The sequence below is a fragment of the Jaculus jaculus genome, chromosome 12 (genome assembly GCF_020740685.1).
Source record: "Jaculus jaculus isolate mJacJac1 chromosome 12, mJacJac1.mat.Y.cur, whole genome shotgun sequence".
Taxonomy (NCBI): domain Eukaryota; kingdom Metazoa; phylum Chordata; class Mammalia; order Rodentia; family Dipodidae; genus Jaculus; species Jaculus jaculus.
The window spans coordinates 42,017,263-42,042,634 of record NC_059113.1 but is presented as its reverse complement, the minus strand read 5'-3'; the positions used below and the strand labels follow the sequence as shown (position 1 = coordinate 42,042,634).

Genomic DNA, 25,372 nt, shown 5'->3' with positions numbered 1-25,372 from the left:
CCTTAGGCCTTGCGGCAAATGCAGTAACTGCTAAGCCATCTCTCTAATACTTAAAAATTACATTCTTAATTCTATCTATGAAAGCAGAAAATGGTAGATAAAGGTTTGAGGGAGTATATTTTGAAAAAGCAGGAATTAAACAAGAATAGAAAGTATCAGATAACTGTGGACATCACATACATCTGACCAGATGGAAATGAGCCTAGCATTACATCCTACATACACATATTGAATTATCACAGTGTACATCATAAATACATGCAATTTAAACAATAATAAATGTTAATAATGACAGACAGCAAGGTCATTGGGATCAGCTGTCATAGAAGCTAGTATGCTCAAAAATACTAAATTGATACAAAATCCTAAAGAGGGAAGCTAACTGTATTGACTCCAACCCTACCTCTTAGAAGGCACACCTCTAAAAGCTAAAAAGCAAAAGCTGGAGAGATGTCTTAGCCATTAAGGCACTTGCCTATGAAGCCTAAGGATTCAGATTAGATTCCTCAGTACCCATGTAAGCCAGATGCACAAGGGGCACATGTATCCAGAGTTTGTTTGCAGTGGTTCTGTTGAGAATAGTATTTTTTAAAACAATACATACATTTCTGGTCATGTTAACAAACCAGATCAAAATTGTGTGTGTGTGTGTGTGTGTGTGTGTGTGTGTGTGTGTGTGTAACCCAACTCCAGGGATATGAAGGCCCCATGCCCTTGGTTATGTACACGGATTCAGCTGGGTGGCAATGACTGTGTCAGGATCTCTGTATCCACCAGAGCAAATCCTCATCTGTCAATGGTCACTGCTTAGCCCTCCAACCAAGAGAGACCTTGAGAGCTAACGGGATTTCTTGCAAAACCTAAACATTGAGGACTGTAAAAGCTATAACAGCACAAATTCCAATGTCATAGCAAGCTGTAAAAAGAGAGGATTTGCTATCTGATCAAAAGTGGAACATTTCACATCTTAGTGTCAGGCTTCAGTGGGGACTCACTGGAACTTTCAGCTGTTCCATGCCAAAAGTACTTGAGATTCAGAGGCAGAAAGAAGTCTGCTTGCAACCAAAATCTACCAACCAGACAAGAATAAATAGATAGCTGACTCCCTGTCAGCAGATGAACCACCCCCAGCACAGCAGGTAGGGCCCAGGTGAAGCCACAGAAGAAATGGTGAGATAAGCAAGAGTGCTATTTCCACAGTGAGCCTGACAACCCACACCAGGGTGATGGAGAAAGACTGAAAATACTCAAAACAGAACCAAGGCAGAAATCCAGAAGCTGCTGAGAGCTCAACACTAAATAAGACTTAAAGCACACCCACCAAGGCTCGGGGAGTTTTGTAGAAGAGGGGGCAAAAAGAATGCAAGAGTAGGCTGGAGAAATGGTTTAGCGGTTAAGGTGCTTGCCTGAGAAGCCTAAGGACCCAGGTTCAATTCCCAAAACCCATGTAAGCCAGATACACGTGGTGAAGCATGCATGTGGAATATGTTTCCACTGGCTAGAAGCCCTGGTATGCCCGTTATCTATCTATCCATCTATCTATCTATCTATCTATCTATCTATCTATCTATCAATCATCTATCTCTCATAAATAAATAAAGTATTAAAAAGAATGCAAGAGCCACAGAGTGGGAGGGAATATCCAGAGGTATTCCACCCACACACACAGTGACTGACTGCTACTATCACAACTCATAACCCACAACTCCATGGTAACTACCAACTACCAGAATCACTAAGGAGGGCCCTAAGTGGAGTGAGGGCGGGGAAGAGGGAAATGATGGCACCAACACATGATGTAGCTATATAAAGTTTCTACTTAATAAAAAATAAAAAATAAAAAGTTTGCTTAGAAGCACTTAAACTTCTGAGAAAGCTGTGAACTCTCTGTGGAGGCAGCTTCTGTCCTTGGGGATAGAAGGAATGAACCAGAGAAACCTTTCCAGGGAGCCTAAGTCTTCAAAAAACACAGGAGGACAAGGCACATGTAGATATGAATGTTCCCACCCTATTGATTTCCTAAAAATCCATCTTTCCTAAAGAAATTTGTTCTTATAGGCACCCTATGCCCCCACCCCTAAAATCTAGCATTCTTTTGAGTTACTCATCACAGTAAACTCACTAAACTTTCTCTTCTTTGTCAGTTTAAATCACTCGCCCGCCGCATAAACAAAGAGGGTAGAAGAAAAGTCTTTCCTCCTCTGCGGTTTTTGTCAGCTTTAAACACTGTAGAATTTTTGTCTGTTTTGTGAATAAATTCAGAACATAGCGCTTAAGAGAATCTACTAGTTAGAACTATGAATTATGTTAATAAATGGCTAAATGCTTTAATTGGTATTTAAATATTTGTGTAACCTTTCTTTGTGAGATCCATAATGCTTTTATTAATTATGTATATGTGATGTGTGATAAAGGTTGCCTGTTTAATGATAAAGTTAAAATCAATTATTTAATAAATGCATAAAATAAGTTGAGTGTTAAATTAAACAAAAATTGAGTAATCAGTCCTCTTCTCAAACAAAACCCTTGCAAATGAAGGAATCTATGAATAATTAATGAACATTCTCTTCCGACAGTATAAAAGGCTAGACACACTAATTAAACCTCATATTACAGACAAGCATTAAGGATGAAATAATTTTTAAACCTTTTATAATATATTAATGTGCTGGAAAGTATAGTCTTTAAAAGTTCAAAAAATAATTGAACAATTGGTAATAAATATCAAAGATAATGAAAGATAAACCAGAGTGGGAAAATGAGCATCTACAAAGGATAAATGTAACTTTTATTGTCAAAAATTTACAAGCAGAGCTAGAGGAATGGCTAAGGTTAAAGAAATTTGCTTGCAAAACCTGATGGCACAGGTTTGATTCACCAGACACATGTGTTTGGAGTTTTGCAGTGGCAGGGGCCCTGACACACCCATATTCATTTCTTCCCTCCCTCCCTCCCTCCCTCTCTCTCTCTCTCTCTCTCTCATAAGTACATAAGACTTTTTTAAAAGTATCATTAAAATTTATGAGCAAAAGTTAAAACTTGTAGAGAGAAAACAAGCAACCTGGTCAAAAATGAGGTAAAGGGGAGATGGCTCATGAATTAAGGTGCTTGCCTGTGGGGCCTAACAACCCAGGTTTGATTCCCCAGTGCCTACAAAAAGCCAGATGCAGAGTGGCACATGCATCTGGAGTTCATTTGCAGTGTCTAGAGGACCTGGCATGCCCATGTTTTCTCTCTCTCTCTCCCTCTCTCTCTCTCTCTCTCTCTCTCTCTCTCCCTCTTTCTCTCTCTCCCTCCCTCTCTCTCCCTCTCTCCTCTTTCTCCTTAAAAAATAAATTAAATTAAATGGGGTAAAGCCTATAGCAGAACTCCATCAAAGAAAATGTGTGAATGCCATGTAAATATGAGAAAAATTATTCCACATTCTATGTCATCAGGTAAATCTAAATTAAAACAATGTCAAGATTCCAGACACTGTCCCAACAAACACTGGTGAGGACATGGGTCTCTCAGGAACCTGCATGTGGATCCTTATAGCACCCTCACTCATAATTGTTAAAATGTGGAAGAAACAGAGATGGCTCATAGGAGGGTGGACAATAAGACATTATTCAGGGATAAAAGAAATGAGCTACAAAGCCAGGAAAGGACATAAGAAATGTAAGTGTGTATCACCAAGTGAAAAAAATATACCCTAAAAAGATGACACATTGTATGATTCCAACTATATGTTTTCAAAAAAGCAAAACTATGGAGATAGCAAGAAGCTCAGGGGTAAGAGGTGAAGAGGTGTTGCATAGGGGGTTGTAGTACTTTCATGGGGTATGTATCACTGACCTCTGTCAAAACCTAGTTACCTCAATGTTGCTGGGACAAACACCTGACAAGAAGCAGCTGATAGGAGGAAAGAGTTTATTTTAGCTTATGATTTTGAGGGAAACTTACAGGATAGCAGGGGAACATGTGGCATGAGCAGAGGATGGACATCACCTTTGCCACAGCAGGTGGAATACCACAGAAGGAAAGTGAGTCAAACACTGGCAAGGGGAAGTTGACTGTAATACACCCCAAGGATACACCTCTTTTAGCAAGGCTCAATTCCCAAATTGCTACCAGCTGGGGACCTAGCATGCAGAACACATGAGTCTATGGGGGACACCTAATTCAAACCACCACATTCCACCCCTTACCCCTTAAGCAACATATGAAGCAAACTCAACAATTGTACACAGAGTGATGTATAAAGCAAACTTCAAGGATAAAAGAATAGTCTAGCCTGAGGCCAGGAGGGAGGGATACAAAACACTGAATGTCAAAAAAAACAGACCCAAACTTGTGGGATTCACAAATATATTCAGTCAATTGAAATAACAGTATAATAAACAAGCAAGCTAAACATGTGACTTAAGAAGCTAGAAAAAGACTACAAAAATCACAAAATAAGGGGATGCTGTAATAAAAATAGAAAAAGAAATTAAGAGAAAAGAAATAGAAAAATGTACATAATAGAAACAAAAATAATAGAAAATTTCTGTCCAGGGCTACAGAGGAAAAGGGAATATAAATTTCTCTATGTTGGTCTGTTATATTAAGCTTGCTTAATTTTAAATTTTGTTTTGGGCTTTAAAATTAAAAATAAAATTTAAAAGCATGAAAACAATACTGGGTTTGGAGAGATGGCTCAGTGGTTAAGGTACTTGCTTGCAAAGTTTGATGGCCTGGGTTCAATTCCTCAGTACCTATGTAAAGCAAGATGCACAAAGTGGCACATACATCTGGTATTCACTTGTAGTGGCATGAAGCCTTGGCATGCCTATCTACTCTCTCTCTTCCCCCCCCCCTCTTTTCCTCCTCTCAAATAAAATAAAATATTTTTAATTAGCTTTTTGCAACTTAATGTTCTGTAAAAATTCATGGATACAGGCCAAGTGTGGTGGTACATGTCTTTAATCCTACCATTTGGGATGCCAAGGTAGGAGGATCACCATGAGTTTGAGGCCACCCTGAGAATACAGAGTGAATTCCAGGTCAGCCTGGGCTAGAGAAAGACCCTACCTTAAAAAAAATATAACAGAAAGAAAACATAGTTTAAAATGATTTGAAGGCCAGACAGATCATAAGAATACTGTGATGCTGGGGCTGGAGAGATGGCTTAGTGGTTAAGCGCTTGCCTGTGAAGCCTAAGGACCCTGGTTCGAGGCTCAACTCCTCAGGACCCACGCTAGCCAGATGCATAAGGGGGCGCACGCATCTGGAGTTCGTCTGCAGTGGCTGGAGGCCCTGGCACACCCATTCTCTCTCTCTCTCTCTCTCTCTCTCTCTCTCTCTCTCTCTCTCTCTCTCTCTCCCTGCCTCTTTCTCTGTCTGTCACTCTCAAATAAATTTTAAAAAAATACTGTGATGTTTTGCCATTTAAAAAAAAAAAGAAAAGATTTTCCTGACCCATGTCAAGAATAGACAGGAAATCCAAATATTCAATCATCATGCAGCTACAAACTCAGTGGCTCTATGTCCTCCAAAATACCAGGCCCATGTGGTTTGTTGTAGTTCTCATTGCTGGGACAGAACACCAACCAAAACCAGCTGATGGAATGAAAGAGTTTATTTTGGCTTAAATTCTTGAAAGGAAGCTTCATGATGGGTGGGGATAGCATGCTATGAACAGACTGGATATCATCTCTGCCACAGTGGTAGGATAGTGAATCGAGCTCTGGCAAGGGGGAATCTGAGCTATAATACTCACAAAACCTCCAGCAACATATTTCATCCAGCAAGGTCCCAACTCCCAAATTGCCACCAACTGGGGACTAAGCATTCAGAATACATAAGTTTATGGGGAATGTCTGATTCAAACCAACACATGATTTCAATAACAAATTGTATAAAAGTATTGAAGGCACCTCTGAGAAAACCCAGCTATACAGTAGTAACTCCACAGGAAATGAAGAACACCACTGCACAGCTCACTTTATTAGTTTACCATAAGGGATAAAGACATGCCAAGTGTGGTGGCGCATGCCTTTAATCCCAGCACTTGGGAAGCAGAGGTAGAAGGATCATTGTGAGTTTTAGGCTACCCTGAGACTACATAGTGAATTCCAGGTCAGCCTGGGCTAGCGCGAAACCCTACCTCAAAAACTACAAAAATAGGTGAGCCGGGCGTGGTGGCGCACGTCTTTAATCCCAGCACTCGGGAGGCAGAGGTAGGAGGATTGCCGTGAGTTCAAGGCCACCCTGAGACTCCATAGTGAATTCCAGGTCAGCCTGGACAAGAGTGAGACCCTACCTCGAAAAACCAAAAAAAAAAAAACTACAAAAATAAATAAATAAATAAAAGACAAAAATCAGAGGATAATGTAGTAAAAATGGGTGAAAATATCTTAAACAATAAAAACAAGCCAAATATAGATGTATCTTTTAAAAAATTATTTCAGGGCTAGAGATTGCTTAATGGTTAAGGCGCTTACCTGTGAAGCCTAAGCACTCTCCAGGTCCCACGTAAGCCAGATGCACAAGGTGATACAAGTGCACAAAGTCACACAAGTACACAAGATGGCACATGTATCTGGAGTTCGATTGCAGTGGCTGGAGGCCTGGTATGCCAGTTCTCTCTATCTATCTACCTATTTATCTATCTATCTATCTATCTATCTATCTCTATCTCTCTCTCATTAAAAAAATTAACCAAAAAATTATTTCAAGTTGAGTCATATTCCCCAAATACACACTTAATATTGGAAAAATATATTAGCTTTTGCCATCTTAACATCCTGAATGAGCATTACATATTACAAAGCCAACACTGGAAGCAGATGCATGCATGGAAATTCAGCTCTCATTCATGATTTCTTTAGAGAAAGCAGCAATTCAGAAACAGAAGGAGATTTTCAAACCTGGTGTACCTAAAGCAAACAATATTCTCTGCTAATGAGAAATCAATACAAATGTGCCCACCAACACGTCCTTTTCAAACGTATAAGTAAAAGCATATGAAAGAGTCAGATTACATTCCAAATGGGCCACCGAACAGCCACGCCCAACTTCTAAGACAGGCAGGATCTTTGAACTCTGATACCCTCTGTGCATCTGTTCCAGTCCCCATCCCAGATGATGCTGTTTAGGACCATCACTCTCCCTGCCTCCAGCTGCCACTGGACTGGCCAGTGGCAACGTGGGGTAGGAAGAAGTAAGACAGGGATATTCATTCTACTGCCTTCCCTGAGAGCAAGTGGGTTGAGAACATCCTCTTCCAAACAAATTTAGTTGTTCAGAAGAATCACTAACCCACAGCATCCACCTGAAGCCCTGTCCTACAGTTGTACTAGACCATCCACAACTTGCACCTCTCACTGCTTTCTTCAAACCCCCAAATCTTCCCTAGAGAGTCTTTTTTGGAACCATCTGCCTCCCAACAGGATCTACCCACTGGGCACAAAGCAAAGGGTTAGCAAGTCGACTTACCAGGAATCTCTGCTCATGACAAGAAGCTAGAAAGAAATCTGTTGTTGCTCATATACCTGATACATGACATTAAGGGGAAAGCAGCAGAGCCTGATAGCAAGTATGGTGACAGCAGAGAGCCAGTCCCTTTCACATCAGCTTGTTAACTTGACACAATGATGAATGCTGTCCCTCACTCTCCAAGACCGCCCTGGCCATAGGACATGTAACTCAGACTCTGGGAGAGTGCACACCCACAGGGAGAGTGCACACCCACGGTAGGGGCCCAAGCACCCTACAATGGCAACCATGCACTTCTCCAGTGAGAGGCACATGGAGGCCACACCCATAGAGCTTCCAATCTCCACACTTACAGGCAATGATACTTTGCCCAGGAGGGCTCCATGAGTATCACTTCATAGGAACACCAATCCTACCTCCCTGCTATAGGGCAGCTTCAAGCAAAAGCATTATTCTGACCCAAAACTTCTTTATGATCAGGCCCTACAGGGACCTCAGAGGATTTTTCTTCCAACGTCTAGTCTCAAGCCACATCAAGTGCCTGCTTGACCCTCATGCTAGCCCCGCTATGACCAGAATGCTGGAAACTGCTCTGTCATGTTCTCAAACCTGTGTCTTGACTCCTCCTTCAGAACTTGGGTAGCACAGCACATCACTGCTCGCATTGCTTCTACAAGAAAACAGCATGTCTTAACAGAGTTTCCAAGATCACAGAGGGACTGGATCATCTTGGATCACCCACTGAGGCCACAGAATGATTTCCAGAGCTTCGAAGTATATCCTATCTCCAGATCTCATTCATGACAATAATGGCCCAAGCAAGGAGACTGAGTTCAACTCACCCAGGAACTGAACAGAACAACCAACATCACAGGATTTTTCCTACGTGGGCTCTGAAGCCCTCCCATGTCCTGACCTTGTGGTAAGGACCTGGGGTTGGACATGGCCTGGCCCAGCATGGCCAGTTGCAGTCATTCTCTGAGGCATCATTAGGCTATCACAGAAACGTTCATTGCCAGACAATCATGACCTCTATGGACAGCAACAGTGAGTGGCAGTGTTTCCTCCCACACTGCTTATCAATTTGCACTGGTGCTATCTGGGCAGGCAGCAACATGATTGCTTTAATTCAAACAGCCAGTACCTCAGACTTTCAGGGTCTCTGCCACAAATGCCCAGCTCTCTGCAGCCAGAGCAACCAGAGGCCATGGGTGACAGGCAAGGGAAACAGAGCCATGAACCTTCTTTTGAAGTGGAGCAAGTGGCTGAATCTGCCCAACATGCCCTGCTCCTGGCCTGTTACTGTCAAACTTATCCATCAAGGCCCTCCCGAAAACCCTCCTATTCTACAATCTTCTGCAAATCTGCCAATTCCATGATGTCTCACAAGTCCAAGCAACTTCCTTCTCCAGATGGAATGCCCTTGGCATCCTGAGAGTCAAACCTTACTTAATGTACATCTGGACCTGAATGGAAAACCTCAGGAGAACCCTGTGGAGGCACAGAGGGAGAGCAGCAAGGCTGGTTTTGAACCTGTAACAATTCCCCTGTCTCACCCTCCCAAGTGCTGGATTTTGTGGCATGAACAGTCAGGCTATGGTTTCAGTCTGGGTCTCCAGAAGACCAGTCCAGGAAGGAACAGTTGTGTGTGCTCCCTGGAGCCCACCTTAGTAGGTTCAACCTCCAGTTAGCTGGGACTCCTCTTCTTCCATGCCTTCTCAGCTACTGAAGGACTTCTTGGGCACTGCTTAGAATAGGTGTTCAGTGTCCCATAAAGTGATTTATAGAGACCGCTGGACAGAGGCCCATTCCCCAGGAACTAGGAGTCTCTCAATCTCACACAGAACACGCAACCTCTCCTCAGGAAAAAGTCCTACCTTTCTCCATTTCTGTCTTAGGGCAAAACTGCAAACTTGTTCAGTGTGGCTTCCTTCTTCCCACCAAAATTTGGGAAGTAAGTCCAGCTGTCTACACCCCACTCAGCACGTGATCCACTAGACCCACACACCATCATCAGACCAAAATGCAGGTATTATGGCAAACAGCTTCACACAAGCATAAGTCCAATCACGTGAGTGTTGCAATGCTCCTACATAACACCAACAGCTCCTTGTAAACAAAGAGACATAATGATAGGTGATGGCACGTAATCTGCTTCATAGAAGAAGAAAGGTCCTAAGGTCATATTCCCCTGCCTTTCAGGGAAATGAAATGCTAGAGTTGAGGTATTGAATGCTGTGTCCTAGGCTTTCTGCTATGTTTAGTTTTCCCTAAGAGTTTGTTGAATGGATATGTCTAAACTAGGACTAGACAAAGAGCTTCCAGTACAACAAAACTATCATGTTACTGCTATGTACTGAGGCTGCAGATGGTTGTCAACCTAGGCAGTGGCTTTTCTATGTCAGAAAGATCTACTCACTGAATCAAAAGAAAGGCTTCAGATGAAGCAAAAACCTCAGACCCAAACAATGCTTCCGATCAAAAAGAAACTAACCATGTTAGACAAAATCTCAAGCAATGAAAACATAAATCCAAGAGTTATGTTAGGTACAAGGAAGAATTTAACGAAATCTATGGAAACATCATGAATGTAAGTCCAGCTGACTTGGCAAATCCTAAGGCTAGCAGTCTGAAAGTGTGAATTAGTTATAAACTTTCACCACATTACATTATCATTTTCCAAGTATTCAAAAACCTGAGGACTTGGCCTCATATAGAGGAAAGCACAGTAGCTCCATTTCCACACATAGGAACCTGAAGTTTGGGAGACACTGAACTAGTATATACTTGTCATCCTACCACTCAGGAGGTTGAGGTAGAAGGTTCCAAAAGATAGCAAGACTTTAAACACAAAATCTCAAACCGGGCATGGTGGCGCACGCCTTTAATCCCAGCACTCTGGAGGCAGAGGTAGGAGGATTGCCATGAGTTCGAGGCCACCCTGAGACTCCACAGTGAATTCCAGGTCAGCCTGGACTAGAGTGAGACCCTACCTCGAAAACCAAACCAAACCATAAAACATAGTATCTCAATCCATGTTAACTCTGCAAGCAGCAGACTTCCTGGGACCACTGGCTGATGACTCCCAGCTAGTCTTTCCCCCGTTACTCACCTTATACACTGACATCCAACAATGAAGTCGCTGTACCCTTTAACAGGCAAGCATGTCCACAGACAACCCCCCACCCAATCAAGACACAGTGTTTCTTGCTGGGATGACCAGTCTGTACCCTATTCCAGATTGCTTCCTTCCCAAAATGATCATACCAGACCATGTCCACAGATCATACTCACTGCATTGCCAATCCTGAGCCACTCTGTACATAGCCCCACTGAGCTTCTAATTCTGCCTTTATTGATGTTTTCCCTTGGTTTGTAATCATGGGAACATCTTAAATTATGCCTGTGAATGTTTTATAAGTTGGTGTGCTCACTGTACCTACAACAAACATTGCAGATCCAGGCCCTAGGCAGGGATGTTGGCCTCCATGGATAATGCTTCTCTTTTCACTGCTTTGAAAACATCAAAGAAGCTAACTCTACCTGTTCCATTCTGAAAGATAGAAAAAGGTAAAAAATGAATGTCAAGTATTTGTTCATGATAAAAACAAAATCTCCAAACATGAAAGCTAAATGTAAATCTAGAAGAAAAAGAAAATGTGGTAGCAGTAGAATACTGATCACAAAGATGACCATACTCTAGTTTCTAGAGCCTGGGAGATCTGTGGCCTCACACAGTAAAGACTCTGAAGGTATGGCAAAGGATGCTGATGTGGGGATGACCTGGACCACCCAGGGCCCAAAGTGTCTGGAAAGGCAGAGAACCAGAGGGGATGAGTGACAGAAACCCCAAGGTTGCTGCTTTTTAGATGAGCCACCAGGAGGAAGAAAAGGCACAAAGCTGATTCTCCCTGGAATCTTCAGGAGAACAAGGCCTGAAAACACCTTCTTTAGCCCAGAGTTGACCTTCTGACCCACAGACCTGAGGTAATAGTGTGGACTGACTAAAAACACATGACAACATCACATAAAAGTCTAAGTTCAGCCAGGATTTGGTCACTCTGCCTCTCCCCCAAGAGGTGCTGAGATGACTTTGCAATGTCACAGATTTCCTGACCTCCCTCAGAAATCTGCAAAAATCATGTGTGAACCACTGAGGCAGAAAGAGCAGAATCTCAGGTTGCATGATCAGGTGCTATCCAAGAAGCTAACAGCTCTAGGGCCACATGAACTCAAAGTCCAGATTAATGTAATATTTTGTGCTATCTCTGTACTTAGAAAAGAAAGGGAAAAATTTGTTTACCCAAACACATCAATGGAAGGAATAAGGATGGAGTATGGCATGGCCCCAATGAGTATTACCTCAAATATAATGATATCCCCAAACCAGAAAACATCATAGCAATATCCCTCAGCAGTGGCACTATGGCAGTTGGCCAATCAAATGGTGGGAGAAGTAGGTAGAGACTCTATACCTACTAAGGCAAATACAGAACTGAAGACAACAAGCATTAAGAAGAGCATAATAACTGAATGTGCATATCCTTGGTTTTAAATGTTTGTCTGTTTGTTTTGCAAAGAAGACTTTTAAACAGCATCAAAGTCATAAGTCATAAAGGAAAAGGTTTGTAAGCATGAATTGTGAAATTTTACTAATGCATAAAGTGATAAAGTAGAATATTGGGGACATCAGGGTACACACTAGAAAGTGTGCTGGGAGTTTGGGAGAAAGGGACAAATAGGAGGAGGAGCAACTAAAACTATATGAAAATTCCATAAGGAAACCTGTTACCAACTTAATTAATTTAAATGACTCTACATGCAAGCCTGTATCCTACCATTCAAAGTACAAATGAAGAGAAATACTTCTGTTCCAAGATTATTTTGTCTCCTCACCTTCCTTATTTAGACTTTAGCTGACACCTGAGGATCAACAATTTGGTCAATGATATAAAGCAAGATGTCTCTGACCTTGGACCCAGGTAACTGTGCTATGGGATTGTTCTATATAACACAGGTTGTCTTCAATCATGGACTGACTTCTACCCACAGGATGTCAGTAGTGAGCTCCCTCCAAGGTACCAACCGAAAATGTCTCCAGAAACTGCCAAATGCTGACTGTAGACAAAACTGCTCCTGAGAATTGCTGGAATAATAGAAAATGAAGCATTTGTCCATTGTAGATCTGGAGCAAGCCTTCCCTCAGCCCTAAAATATATGCCCTCTAATGAGGGAAAACAGGATGCCTGGGTCTTTCAAAGAAAACACTTATTGATAAAGGTGGGCTAGAGGTAAGGCAATGAGACACCCATGAACGAACATCCTAGTCTTTCAAATCCAAATAAATGAGAGAGACATTAAAACAAAAGTAGTTCCCAAACATGGCTGGAAAATAAGAACATGACATCCATTGAACAAAGTCTGCAAGATCACCCTGACAAAGAAGAAAGCCAAGCAAAACCCACAGCCTGGATGGGGGCATTAGAAGGTAAAGGCCAGCAGCAAGCATGGAGAGGGAAAAGGGTTCCGACAGATTTTACACTGCAAAATGCAGAGACAACACTGTTTCCAGGCAGCTTTGCCACCTCTCAAGAGTATTTATGGAAATACAAAAATACTCAGCACCCAACAAAGTGGAAAGTGATAGGGATGTCTACAGCACTCAGTACCTCTTTGGAAAAGAAGGTCTCAGTTCAATGACTGCAGCTGTGACCTTTTAAAGAATTTGAAAATAAAGTACAAATTAAAACCAAAGTGAGTAGAAGAAAGGAATACATAAAGACCAGAGCAGATGTCAGTGGAGCAAATATAAGAACAATGATGAAAATCAGTGAAGCAAAACCTGGGAAGATAAGTAAAGTCAATAATGAAGGAAAGGGTAGAAATGTCTAGACTGCCAATGCACAGAATAAGAGAGAGACAACGTCATCACAGACACCAAGGACAGAGAAAGCTATGGACAAATTCATGCCACTTATGGTATTTCTCATGGGGGAGCTGAAGATTATTCACCCACGGGCCTGGTGACATCTGTCCATGCTGGTCTTTTCAGCTGGATGCCACTTGTTCATGGAACACAGATGCTAAAGGAAATCTTGCTACCAGAGAAGCTCCACAGTCAGACCTACCTGATTCATGCATTCATACCAGCAACTGCTCACCCTGTCTTTATGACAGCTCCCCAGCAGTTCACCCGCCATAGGCTGGCTCTTGCAGAACACCTCACCACCTCACCCTGGCTGACACCAGGCTGCAGACTTGAGGTCCTGAGGTGGTCCATCCTAAGGTACTGAAGCAATGGATGGGACCCCCCCCCACCCCGGCCATCCTATGGCACTCTGGGGAGAGACAACATTAGCAGCTCCCCCATGGGCTAGGTTTCTTACAGGGTGCTGGGAACTGTTCCTAGAAGCCTGTTCCTATAGGATGGAACTAGTTCTACAGCAGGATAGATGATGAGCCCCTAGGAGGAAAATGGGCATCTTCAAATCTCTACCCCCACTGCCCTACCCTAACTATCTGCTGTTTCAGTGTCTGGACATCCAAAGAGGAATATCCAGAGTGACCAGGCATTAGAGGATGCTGCACACTACAAGGACTTTAGCTGGCAGGGCTCTGAAGTCCAGTGGCAGGACTTATATATAGGTCAGGGACTTTCTGAAAGTTAAATGTAAATTGACAACAAATACACTTGTACCACCAAGAGCTCACACCTCCCTCCAAGGCAAAAATCCAGACAAGCAGCACCAGAGGCCACAGACAACACCTAGTGCATCTCTCTGCTATGCCACATATATATTCATACATGAAAAACACATCAGCATGTGCCTTGATTTCCCACAGGGAGCACTGGCTATGCTTCTGTCTTCCCTCAGCCCAGGAGTTGCAAAACTAAAGCTGGGACCTCATAGACCAGGAAAAGGAAGGAGAGAATGGTCCCCAATCCTTGACCAGAACCATCTGAGAAGATCCTCTGAGGACAAATAAGTCATGTCTCAAGCTGAGGAGAAATAACAGGGTGGGCAAATGAACAGCCTGGCACTGTCCCTTCAACATCATATACCTTTAGGCTGCCCTGTACTTCTAATCTGCCTCTCTACACTTATTTTTCTTCTTCTGAGGGCTTTCCCTGTGCAGCTAGTGACCCCTTCCCAGAGTATAAGACAAAAGCAAAATTAATGTGAACAACAACAAAAAGGGTTTTACCATCCTTTCTGGCAGCTGGAGACAGGCAGGGCCCCTGTGTCCTGCCTCTCACACACTCACTTTGCTATAGGCGAAAAGGAGTCCTGGAAGGAAACTGTGTTGAGTCCTTAGGGCCTCCTGTCAAGGAAAGCTTCTTTATCTGGCACTGTCAGAAACCCATGAGATGCCACATCATTTTGATTAACAGGTTCCTTTTCTTCCTAAATCTGCTTATGAATGTGTTCTTTAGGATAAAGAGACCAATCTAACTACAGGGAACCTTGCTGAAAAGCTGCCAATAGCAATAGGGTTGGTCTTGGCTTGCTGTATCCAAGGGTATAGCAGGCAGAAAAAAAAAAAGAGAGAGAGAGAGAGAGAGAAGCCAGCAGCCCTGCCTCACATCCCTACTAGACTTCTTTGCAAAAGTCCTAACATCCCAACCGAGATGCTACATGGTCAAGTGTAAGGTCAATAACAGCTCCTGAGACTACTGAGTCAGTAAGATAAGGGTACAAATCCTGACACAAGAACATCTGAAGTTGTCATTAAGAAAGACAGCAAAGAGAAGAGAGATTGGAAGACAGCAGTGACTACCAAGGTCCATCTGAAAATGGGACATTTTTTCATAAACCTAAATCTCTTCAGGAGTAAGAAATAAAATTGCATCATACACAATCACTGTTTCCCTTTGAGAAATAAAAGAAAATGCCTCACTTTATAGAACCTCAACTAGCTCTGGTTTACTCCTAGCACTGGGAAGTTGTGACAGTCACAACCCTGCCTGCAAACACATTCCACATGTGCCTAAAGTCTGAAAGCTGGATGTGGCACCCATCGATTTCTGGGTTTTCCTAGGATAGGGCATCACAGTCATCAGTAGCAAGGAAGCCACCATTTGAGAGGTACCTCCTGCTAAGCCACACCTCAGCTCTGCGAATGAAGGCCTTCACCCACCCCTACACACACAAAAATGCCACCACAGCCACCAGATCCCACAGGAGGTGCCAGAAACACAGGGCTTAGCTTGCCATTGCCTCTCCACACTCAGTTCCCCTGATCAGAACCACCCACAGGCAGTGTGGAGGCAGCAAGCACCACAGAGGGTCTCACCAGATGTTAATACTCCTTTGCTTCATTGTTATTAAAAAATGCACTGTGTTTCTGAGAACTTTTATAAGCCAACTCTGTGTGACTATAAAATTACCCCCTGAAGCTCTAGGAGGTTTCTATGGCATGCTGTGCTCTCATTCATTAAGGCACACACCTCATTGCAGCCAACCTTAGCCAGCTGGCTCCTTTCCAGTTACCTAAGACTGTGGACCATACTCCTGTACCCCTCCCCCCACCATGGAGACAGAGGGTCCCATCACAGCAGGCAGTGAGCAAATGCTTGAGAATGGATGAACACAGGAAGGAAGGAATAGTGAGATAACACAGTACCTGAGCTGTCCCCATTATGGCTGGCTGGGTGCAGGCTGGGGTTCCAGAGCTGGTATGAAACCTTGTGGAGCTATGGCCGGGCCTCAGATGGTAGAGAAGCCTAAGATGAGGAATGGATAGAAATGGGGAAAATATGACAAAACGGGTAAGTATCCTCCCCTTCCCCAGGAAAAAAAAATCATGGAGTGTATATTAAAAAATAAGAGATCAAACAATAAGTCAATTGAGGACAGCAATGCAAAGAGAACTAAGCAGGCAAAGAGATCTGTGTATAAAAACTAACATTAGGTATTTTTGTAATAAGATCTTAGGACAACATACTAGATGCATACAGTGTGCATAATTGTGAAGAACACCATCTCAGGTTTAAAGCAAGGCTTAAAATGATAAGTAAGTTTAAATACTTCAAAATATTAAACCACAAAGAGCAAAACCACACTTTTTGTCAGAAGTTACAATTCCTTCTTATAACTTGAAGATAAAATCAGCACTTCTGAACTTAGACCATTTCTGCAAAGGCTGGGCAGACTGTGAGAGACTGAAAATCATGCCGGTGAATATTAACAGATAAGGGGGCTAATACCTACATAAGATTGACAGTCACATTGATTTTAAAGTAAATGCTACCACACATATTGTGATAGATTAGAAAATTTTCAGTTTAGTTTTTCTATCACACACTAACATGTGAAATCACCATTGCCCCAAATACGAACCAAGTAAAACACAAACACTAGCAGGTTTTCTGTTTATTTATTTTTATTTATTCATTAATTTATTTATTTATTTGAGAGAGGGGGAGAAAGGGAGGAAGAGGCAGATAGAGAGAATAGTCCTGCCAGGACCTCCAGCCACTGCAAGTGAACTCCAGACACATCTATCACCTTGTGCATCTAGCTTACATGGGTACTGTCATGAGTTCGAGGCCAGTCTGAGACTACATAGTGAATTCCAGGCCAGCCTGGGTCAGAGTGAGACCCTACCTCAAAAAACTATATATATACATACATATATACATACATGTATCTTTTTAAAATTTTTTATTTTATTTATTTGAGAGAGAGATACAGAAAGAAAGAGACAGACAGAAAGGGAGTGGTTATAAGCATGCCAGAACCTCCTTATCACTGCAACAAATCCTTTGTTTATCTGGCTTTACATGGATAATGGGGACTCAAACCTGAGTTATCAGGCTTTCAGTCTTGGCAAGCAAGCAAGCACCTTTAACATCTGAGGCACCTCTCCACCTCTAGAACATGAGTTTTTCTGAAATTTGGGAAATATTTGTTAATAATAACATACAAACTCAAAATCAGACACTCATTTCTCACAACCAGTAAGCACAAATCTTCCACAATTGTCCATCAAAATTGTACATTCATTGCCAGGCACCTGTTGGCACAGTGAGTAAAACCAACATGATGACATGAAGAAACTGACTCACAAATCACTGGGATTTTTCTTCCTCCTCTGTCTTCAATTTTAGAAACCATTAATAAACAAATTGGATGAGAAAACTCAATTATGTGTCTTTGCAGTTGATTATCCTGTTGGAAATATTAATATAACTTAGCAAAGAAAGGTTAGGAAAAATTGCACACTGGCATGTGCCATAAATAAGGATTGTGGAAAAACAATTTAGAGTGCAATGAAATTTCATTTATAGAACATACTTCAAAACAAGAGGTGGTAAAGAGCCATGTGTGAAATCCAATTATTAGAGGATTGGGCATTTACAACTTCATATTGTGATTGTTTTATAATCATTGTATTGTCATTAGCATGCATGTGTAATGGTGTGTATCATATTGGCTACTCTATATTTTGCCTAATATCTAATTAATGGCTAAAAAGATAATAAACAGCATTCCAGTGCAAAATGAACTCTAACAATATCAAATTGCCAAGTGTTACAACAATCAGTAAAACTGGAGGAATTAGAAGACAGAAAAGGGCTGCAGAGGTGGAAGGTGGAGACAGTCTGCAACATGAGGTACCTGGTTAGAAGTCCACACAGATCATCCACCAGATCATGGATAGAAGCTGAGTGTAGATCCACCTCAGCCCCCACAGTGGTTGGGTTGACTCCTCTGAGAGAAAGCATTTCTACATGGACTGTCAGCTGTGGATCAGCCCCAGACTCAGAACTGTGGGGCTTCATGAGCCAGGCATGTTAGCACCAATGACTTTAGGGCATGTCAGATGGATAGACAACAGTGTTTCCCAGACAAAAACTGTCACAGAGAACAAAGATAACAAAGATAGACATAGCAACTATCCACATTCCACCTGGAGAACTGCAGGGTTTCTTCTTCTTTGGAGAATTTTTACCCCACAAGGCCAGGGAAAGTGAGATATTCAGTCAAGATACTTGTCTTTTAGTGTAGATATATGTTCACATGAAAACTTCACTCAGTTTTTACTAATTTAAGTCATGTTGACTATATTGAAAGACAGATTCTAACATAACAAAAAAATATTTCATCTGTAAATCTTTCCCCAATGCCACACCATCAAATGACTGCTTTAGACTAGACAGGGTTATGCCGAGTGAAAAGAAAATTAAGGGCTGGAGAGATGGATTAGCAGTTAAGGCACTTTCCTATGAAGCCTAAGAACCCAGGTTCAGTTCCCCAATACCCACGTAAGCCAGATGCACAAGGTGGCACATGCATCTGGAGTTTGTTTGCAGTGGCTGAAGGCCCTGGCATGCCCATTCTCTCTCTATCTTCCCCTCGCTCTCTCTAATAAATAAAAGACATAAAAAAGACAAAATTAAGAGTACCTATAATATTAAGGTTATGTGTGATAGCCACACAAAAAAACTGAGAAAGGAATACACAAAGAAAAGTATGGAAGGAAGAACAGAAAGAAAAAGGAGACTAGGGTGGGAAGAGAATACAAACTCACCCCCCAGCAAGTTATTGACAACAAAGATTTCCTTAGCAGCAAAAATTTAGACCAATATAAATGTTCTAAAAAGAAAGGGAAAAGACTGGTCAAAGTTCCAAATAGTTACACCTCTAAATAAGAAGTAGCTGTGGGACTTTGCTTTGATCCAGATCCTTCTACAGTGGGTTCTAGGCCCACACAGTAACCCAGGATAAGTAGTGGGGATCCAGTGGATTCATGGGGAAAGAACTATATACTCCAGGCTTGGGTGCAGATATTAATGCTAAATGACTCTGGAGCTTCTCTGAAAAAAACACGGTGACCTCTGCTCACCTCTCCAGGGTGGGTCATAGCCACTGTAGGTGATGGCAGTGAGTAACTGCTGAAAGCTGCGTGCACAAGACCCCACAGTTGCCAGCCTTGCACCTTTGGGCAGAAACCCTGAGGCAGCCAACTATTTATGCACTGAGGAATCCACCTAGGGCAGCTCACAGACCATCTCACCCTGACTTACTCTATGGCATAAACCCTCATCTTCAGTTCGATATCAGTGCTTGCATCCTACAGTGTCCATACCCTCCCCTGGAGACTTGTACACAGATGCAGCACCATATTTTGTCCCTGAAATACAAGTATGTCATTGATGCATAATGGCACAGGAGAAGTCAGGTGTGCCTAACCTTTGTGCCACATTGTAATGCAGAAAGCACAACACCTGCTCTAAAGGCCACAGGCAGTCTAGGAGAAAAGTATCACATCTGCCATGCCCAAAATCAGGATTCTGAACCACTGCACCACCTTGGATCTTCTGATCTGGAGCTACATGTAACAGCAAACATTTATCATTACCAGTTGCTGAGTAAGCTACCCCATCTGCACTTCATTCAGTCACAAAACCCCATGGGGTTTCTTTTTTAAAAAAAATTTAATTTATTAGTTTTCTTTTCAGCAAATACAGGCAGTTTGGTACCATTTTTAGGTTCATCCATGACCTACCCCCTCCTAATGGACCCTCCTTGTTGATGTAAATGGGTCGTGCATTGCCCATGGGGCTTCTTGTTCACCTGCTTTAAGACTATATTCACTCACCTCTCCTCTCCTTCCTCATATGAGGTTGAGGCCTCATCCTCTCAGAAGCAATGCTATTTGCAAAGGCAAAAGCAGATAAACACAACCAAATAAGTGCCAGGGTGAAGGAGACAGACCCTGAGGATACTCAACACCTACCAGAGATCCAAAGGCTTCTAAGAGCTCATCACTGAAGTAGACTTAAAACTTGGGAAACAGAAAGATTATAAGAGCCAGGTTGAGATATCACACCCAGAGGCATCCCCTCCCCACAAAAATAACTGACTGCTGCTCTCACAATGCATAAACCACAACCCCATAGGGAATACCTGCAATCCCACAAAGGAACATGGAAGTTCCTTTGCTTAGAAGGAAATGGCAATCACGGAGTGTACAGAGGTTCTATGTGATTCCATTCCTTGGGCTTCTGGCAAACATAGAGCAAATAAAAGAGGAGAAGGAGGGGAGGACAGAAGGAGTTAAGAATTAACACAAACACTTTGTACAGCCAGCCCATGGGGAAAAACCCAAGGCAACTAAAGACTCTCAGAAGTAACATTCTAGGGGCTGGAGACATGGTTTAGCGATTAAGGTGCTTGCCTGTCCCAGAACCCACATAAGCAAGATGCACAAGGGGGCACATACATCTGGAATTTGTTTGCAGTGGCTAGACCCTATTCTCTCCCTCTCTCTTTCTCTCTCTCTGCCTCTTTCTCTCATTCAAATATATATATTAAAGGCCGGGCATGGTGGTGCACGCCTTTAATCCTAGCACTCGGGAGGCAGAGGTAGGAGGATCGCCGTGAGTTCCAAGGCCACCCTGAGACTACAGTTAATTCCAGGTCAGCCTGGACCAGAGTGAGACCCTACCTCGAAAAACCAAAAAAAAAAAAATATATATATATATATATATATATATATATATATATATATATGAATGAAGTAACATTCTAAATAGCATACTAAATGCACTAAAATACAGGAGGTTGTGGCAGGCTCTGACCTTTGAAGTGATCACTGACAGTCTTTTAGTTGAGAATTACTGAAGGTTTTCTATGCAAGGCAGGAGGCTGGAGGCCAGAGCGTGTGTATCTTTGCAGTCAGGTGCTTGTGCTTCAGGGACAACACATGTCATACAATCCCAACCATAGTGGTGGTTATAAGTATCTCATTTTCTATCACATTCAACCATTTTCTATGTGTACAGGTCATTTAAAACAGTGATAACTTAGTATTTGTTCTTTCATTTGTTGTCCTCTAGTGTCTGTAACCTCTTGAACAAAAAGAGTGATATTAAATTTGGAATTATGATGGAGTAGGAGAGTCTACAATCTCACTTAACAATGGTCAAGGGAAGGGGTGCTGTTCAATCAATCATGCTTTCTCTGGATTGCATCAAAAAAGTACATGAGACAAAGAAAACTTGCCAACACACATTCCAAAAATTTGTAACAGGAATTATTGTAAAAACCTGTTCAGTTAAGACAGTTGACATGGATATCACCCCCTTGCAGGCTGAGCATACCCCTCCTGTCCAGAAGTCCTTTGAGAATTACCTGCCTCCTCCACCCTTGAGTGATCTTCCTAGGCACACAAGCCACAGCTACACATTCAGTGTGACCCATCTCTGAGCCATGGAGACCATCCATGATATGCATATCACTTGTTAGCCCAAGGACAGTTAATGGCATGTTGTCTTCTAGAACAATTAGGAATAACTATAAGGATACTGGGGGTAATGGCAGCTACAGTGGAGGCCACCTGAGAGCAAGCCTCAAACCTGAAGTATTGCTGTGTGAATTTTTCCTGAGGCAACGAAAACAAATGTTTGCTTGCCCTAGTTAGGACACCTATGACAGAAACAAAGAAGCAATTCTACCTAAGGATGCCTTGAATCAATTAGTTTAATTGGGGTTACTTACAGGAGCATAGGTAACTTTTGGACAGGTACACCACTGAAGAAAATGTCTCTCTCCTAGCAACCATTATGTGATCTTTATATATCCTTCGGGAGCGGTAGGGTCTTGATCACCTTCCCCTCTAGCAACTGTTAGCTCCCTAAAAATACCCTAGAGAAGTCAGCTGTGATGATGCACACCTTTAATCCCAGCACTCAGGAGACAGAGTTAGGAGGATTGTCATGAGTTCAAGGCCAGCCTGAGACTACACAGCGAATTCCAGGTCAGCTTGGGCTAAAGCAAGACCCTACCTCGAAAAATAAATAAAAAAAAAAAAAAGAAAAATGCCCAAAGAGTAATGGCGCTCATTACCCCTCCCTCCTCCTCCTAAGATTAGCCCCATCTTGTTCAGGTCTTACGGGTAATCATACCTGCTGAGAGTTCTAAAGGCAACAATCACGTCATACCCAAAAGAAAGCATTCCACAACAAGTATGGTACCTGAGTATATTGTTATTTGCTTATTGCTAGGGTCAAAATACCTGACAAGAAGCAGTTTATGGAAGAAAGATGGTTTAATTAAGCCTACAGTTTCAAGAAGTTTCATGGCAGGGAAGGCATGGATGGCTACAATAGGAAGTCAGGCTTATATCTAACCAGAGTTAGGAAACGCAGGGAGAGAAAAGGAAGTAGCACCAGGCTACAAGATCTCAAGGCCTGTCCTCATTTTGCTACTTCTTCCAACAAGACTGTTTCCTCAAAGTTCTACAACATTCCCAAACAGCAGGGCCCGGGTATTCAAACACATAATACTATGGGATTATTTCACATTAAAACATTCCACTCCTAATATCTATAGTCTCCATGGCCATCTCATGATGTAAAATGAATTTGGTCTAATTTTAAAAGTGCCTATATAGTCTTTAAAAATCTAAACATTCTTCAAAAGTCCAAAGTCTAAGGTCTCAACTGAGACTCAAGGCAGTCTGTTAATTATGAGCCCTGAAAATAAAAACACAAGTTACTTCCAGTACATAATGGCACAAAAATAAACATTCCTATTCCAAAAGGGAGGAATGGGGGCATAGCAAGGACTGGAGCAAACAAGATTGAAACCCAGCAGGGCAAACATCAAATCCTGCAGTTCCATGTCTGGTATCTGGGACTCATCTGGGCTCCAAAACACTTGGGTAGCTCCACCCCTGTGTTGCTTATAGTCTATCTCATGGAGTGGATCTGCCCAAATCCACAGCTTTGGGGGCAGATGTCCTATGGTCTTGATGTGTCAAACATTCTAGCATCTCCTTTGCAACTTAGGGTTCACCTCACAACTTCATGCAGTGGCCTGCATTTCAGGAGCTCTGTGTAGCAACTTGCCTCACACTGCTTACTCAGGGGCTCTCTGAAGCGATGGTGAATTCTCCATGATCACCTCCATCTTGCATTTTTAATGCCTCCAGAACCATTACCATGTGGGCAATGCTGCCAATTTCTGCTGCCAGCTGGGAATGGAGTCTGGCCCCTCTCTGCAGGTTTTTTTTTTTCTTTTGAAAGAATTTTTACTATCTTGGGCTGGGGAAATGGCTTTGTTGTTAAAGTGTCTGCCTACAAAGCCTAAAGACCCAGGCCCAATTCCCTAGGACCCACGTAAGCCAGATGCACAAGGGGGCACATGTGTCTGGAGTTCATTTGCAGTGACTGGAAGCCCTGGTGTGACCAATTCTCTCTTTCTCTTGGCCTATTCTTCTCACTCTCTCTCCCTTTCTCTCATAAATAAAGAAATAAAATATTTTTTTAAAAGAATTTTTACTATCTTGAGCCTTCAGTGGGTTGGGTGTGGCCCTAGGGCATCTTTGCTATTATCCCTGTGCAGAGCAGTAGATTTAATTTTTAAACAATTTTTTTCATTTATTTTTATTTATTTATTTGAGAGCAACAGACAGAGAGAGAAAGAGGCAGATAGAGAAAGAGAGGGAATGGGCGCACCAGGGCCTCCAGCCACTGCAAACGAACTCCAGATGCGTGCACCCCCTTGTGCATCTGGCTAATGTGAGTCCTGGGGAATCCAGCCTCAAACTGGAGTCCTTAGGCTTCATAGGCAATAGCTTAGCAGCTAAGCCATCTTTCCAGCCTCAGATTTACTTTTAATGGCATTAACCTCTTTAACAATTATAGCCAAAGGTGTTATAGTCTCTTTGCACAGGACTTTAAAGTTGCTCATACTTCTTTTCATTCCAAACTTCACATTTTTTCATATCTTTCTCCTATGCATTTTGCTGCCCTTCACCAAACAGTTGAATAAAAACAACTAAAAGAAGCCAGGTGTGGTGGCATAAACATTTAGCCCCAGCACTTGGGAGGCAGAGGCAGGAGGGTATCTTTGAGTTTGAAGCCAGTCTAGGACTACAGAGTGAGTGTCAGCCCAGCCTAGGCTACCCCAGAAAATAAAAAGAACTAAAAGAAGCCACACTACAGACTCAACGCTATTCTGTCTTGAAATTTCCTCTGTCAAACACATTACTTTTCTTTTAATTTTTTTAAATTTATTTATTTGAGAGCGACAGACACAGAGAGAAAGACAGATAGAGGAAGAGAGAGAGAATGGGCACGCCAGGGCTTCCAGCCTCTGCAAATGAACTCCAGACGCGTGCACCCCCTTGTGCATCTGGCCAACGTGGGAACTGGGGAACCGAGCCTCGAACCGGGGTCCTTAGGCTTCACAGGCAAGCGCTTAACCGCTAAGCCATCTCCAGCCCAAACACATTACTTTTAAGTTCAGTCTCACTCAAGTACTCAGTACATGGGTAGAAAGTAACCAGGTTCCTTACCAGAATACCACATGAACTGTCTCTAGCCCAGTTTCTGATAGAGTTCTTATTCCTATCTGAAATCTCATGAGCCAATCAACCTTCATTGTCTGCATTTCTGTTGGCCTTCTGATCTTCCAAACTCCTACTAGAATGGCCCAATAAGCTCTGTTTACAGCATTGTAATCTTCTGTAATCCAAAGTTCCAAAGTTTTCTACATTCCTCCTACAAACAGTTTAGACTAAGAATCACATGGTCAGATTTATTATAGCAGTGATACCACTCTTGATAGCAGTTTCTTGTATCAGTTACTTACTCACTGCTGGGAGAAAATATCCAACAGAAGATTATGGAAGGAAAAGAATTTAATTCAGGTAATGGTTTCAAGGAAAAGTTTCACAGTCAGAAATGCATGGCAGGCTGGAGCAGGAAGCTGGCATCACATCTCACCAGAGTTAGGAAGCAGACAGAGAGAAGAGGAAGTGCTGCCAAGTTACAAAGCCTTCAGGGCTGTCTCCATTGACCTACTTTCTTCAGCAAGACCCCACCTCTTAACGGTTCCACAACTTACTCAAACAATTGGGGACCAAGTGTTCAAACACATGACCTGAGGGGGAATTT

General features: G+C 42.4%; 1 protein-coding gene across 1 annotated transcript in view; it reads right to left on the bottom strand.

Annotated features, from left to right (window-relative positions):
- Nucleotides 1-25,372, bottom strand: part of Dlgap2 (DLG associated protein 2) — an 802,536-nt gene that overhangs the window by 693,470 nt on the left and 83,694 nt on the right. Inside the window, exon 2 of the mRNA XM_045131440.1 lies at nucleotides 16,087-16,186. Within this exon, the coding sequence (XP_044987375.1) occupies nucleotides 16,087-16,101 (15 nt within the window). The 5' untranslated portion in view covers nucleotides 16,102-16,186. The remainder of the gene's footprint in view (nucleotides 1-16,086; nucleotides 16,187-25,372) is intronic.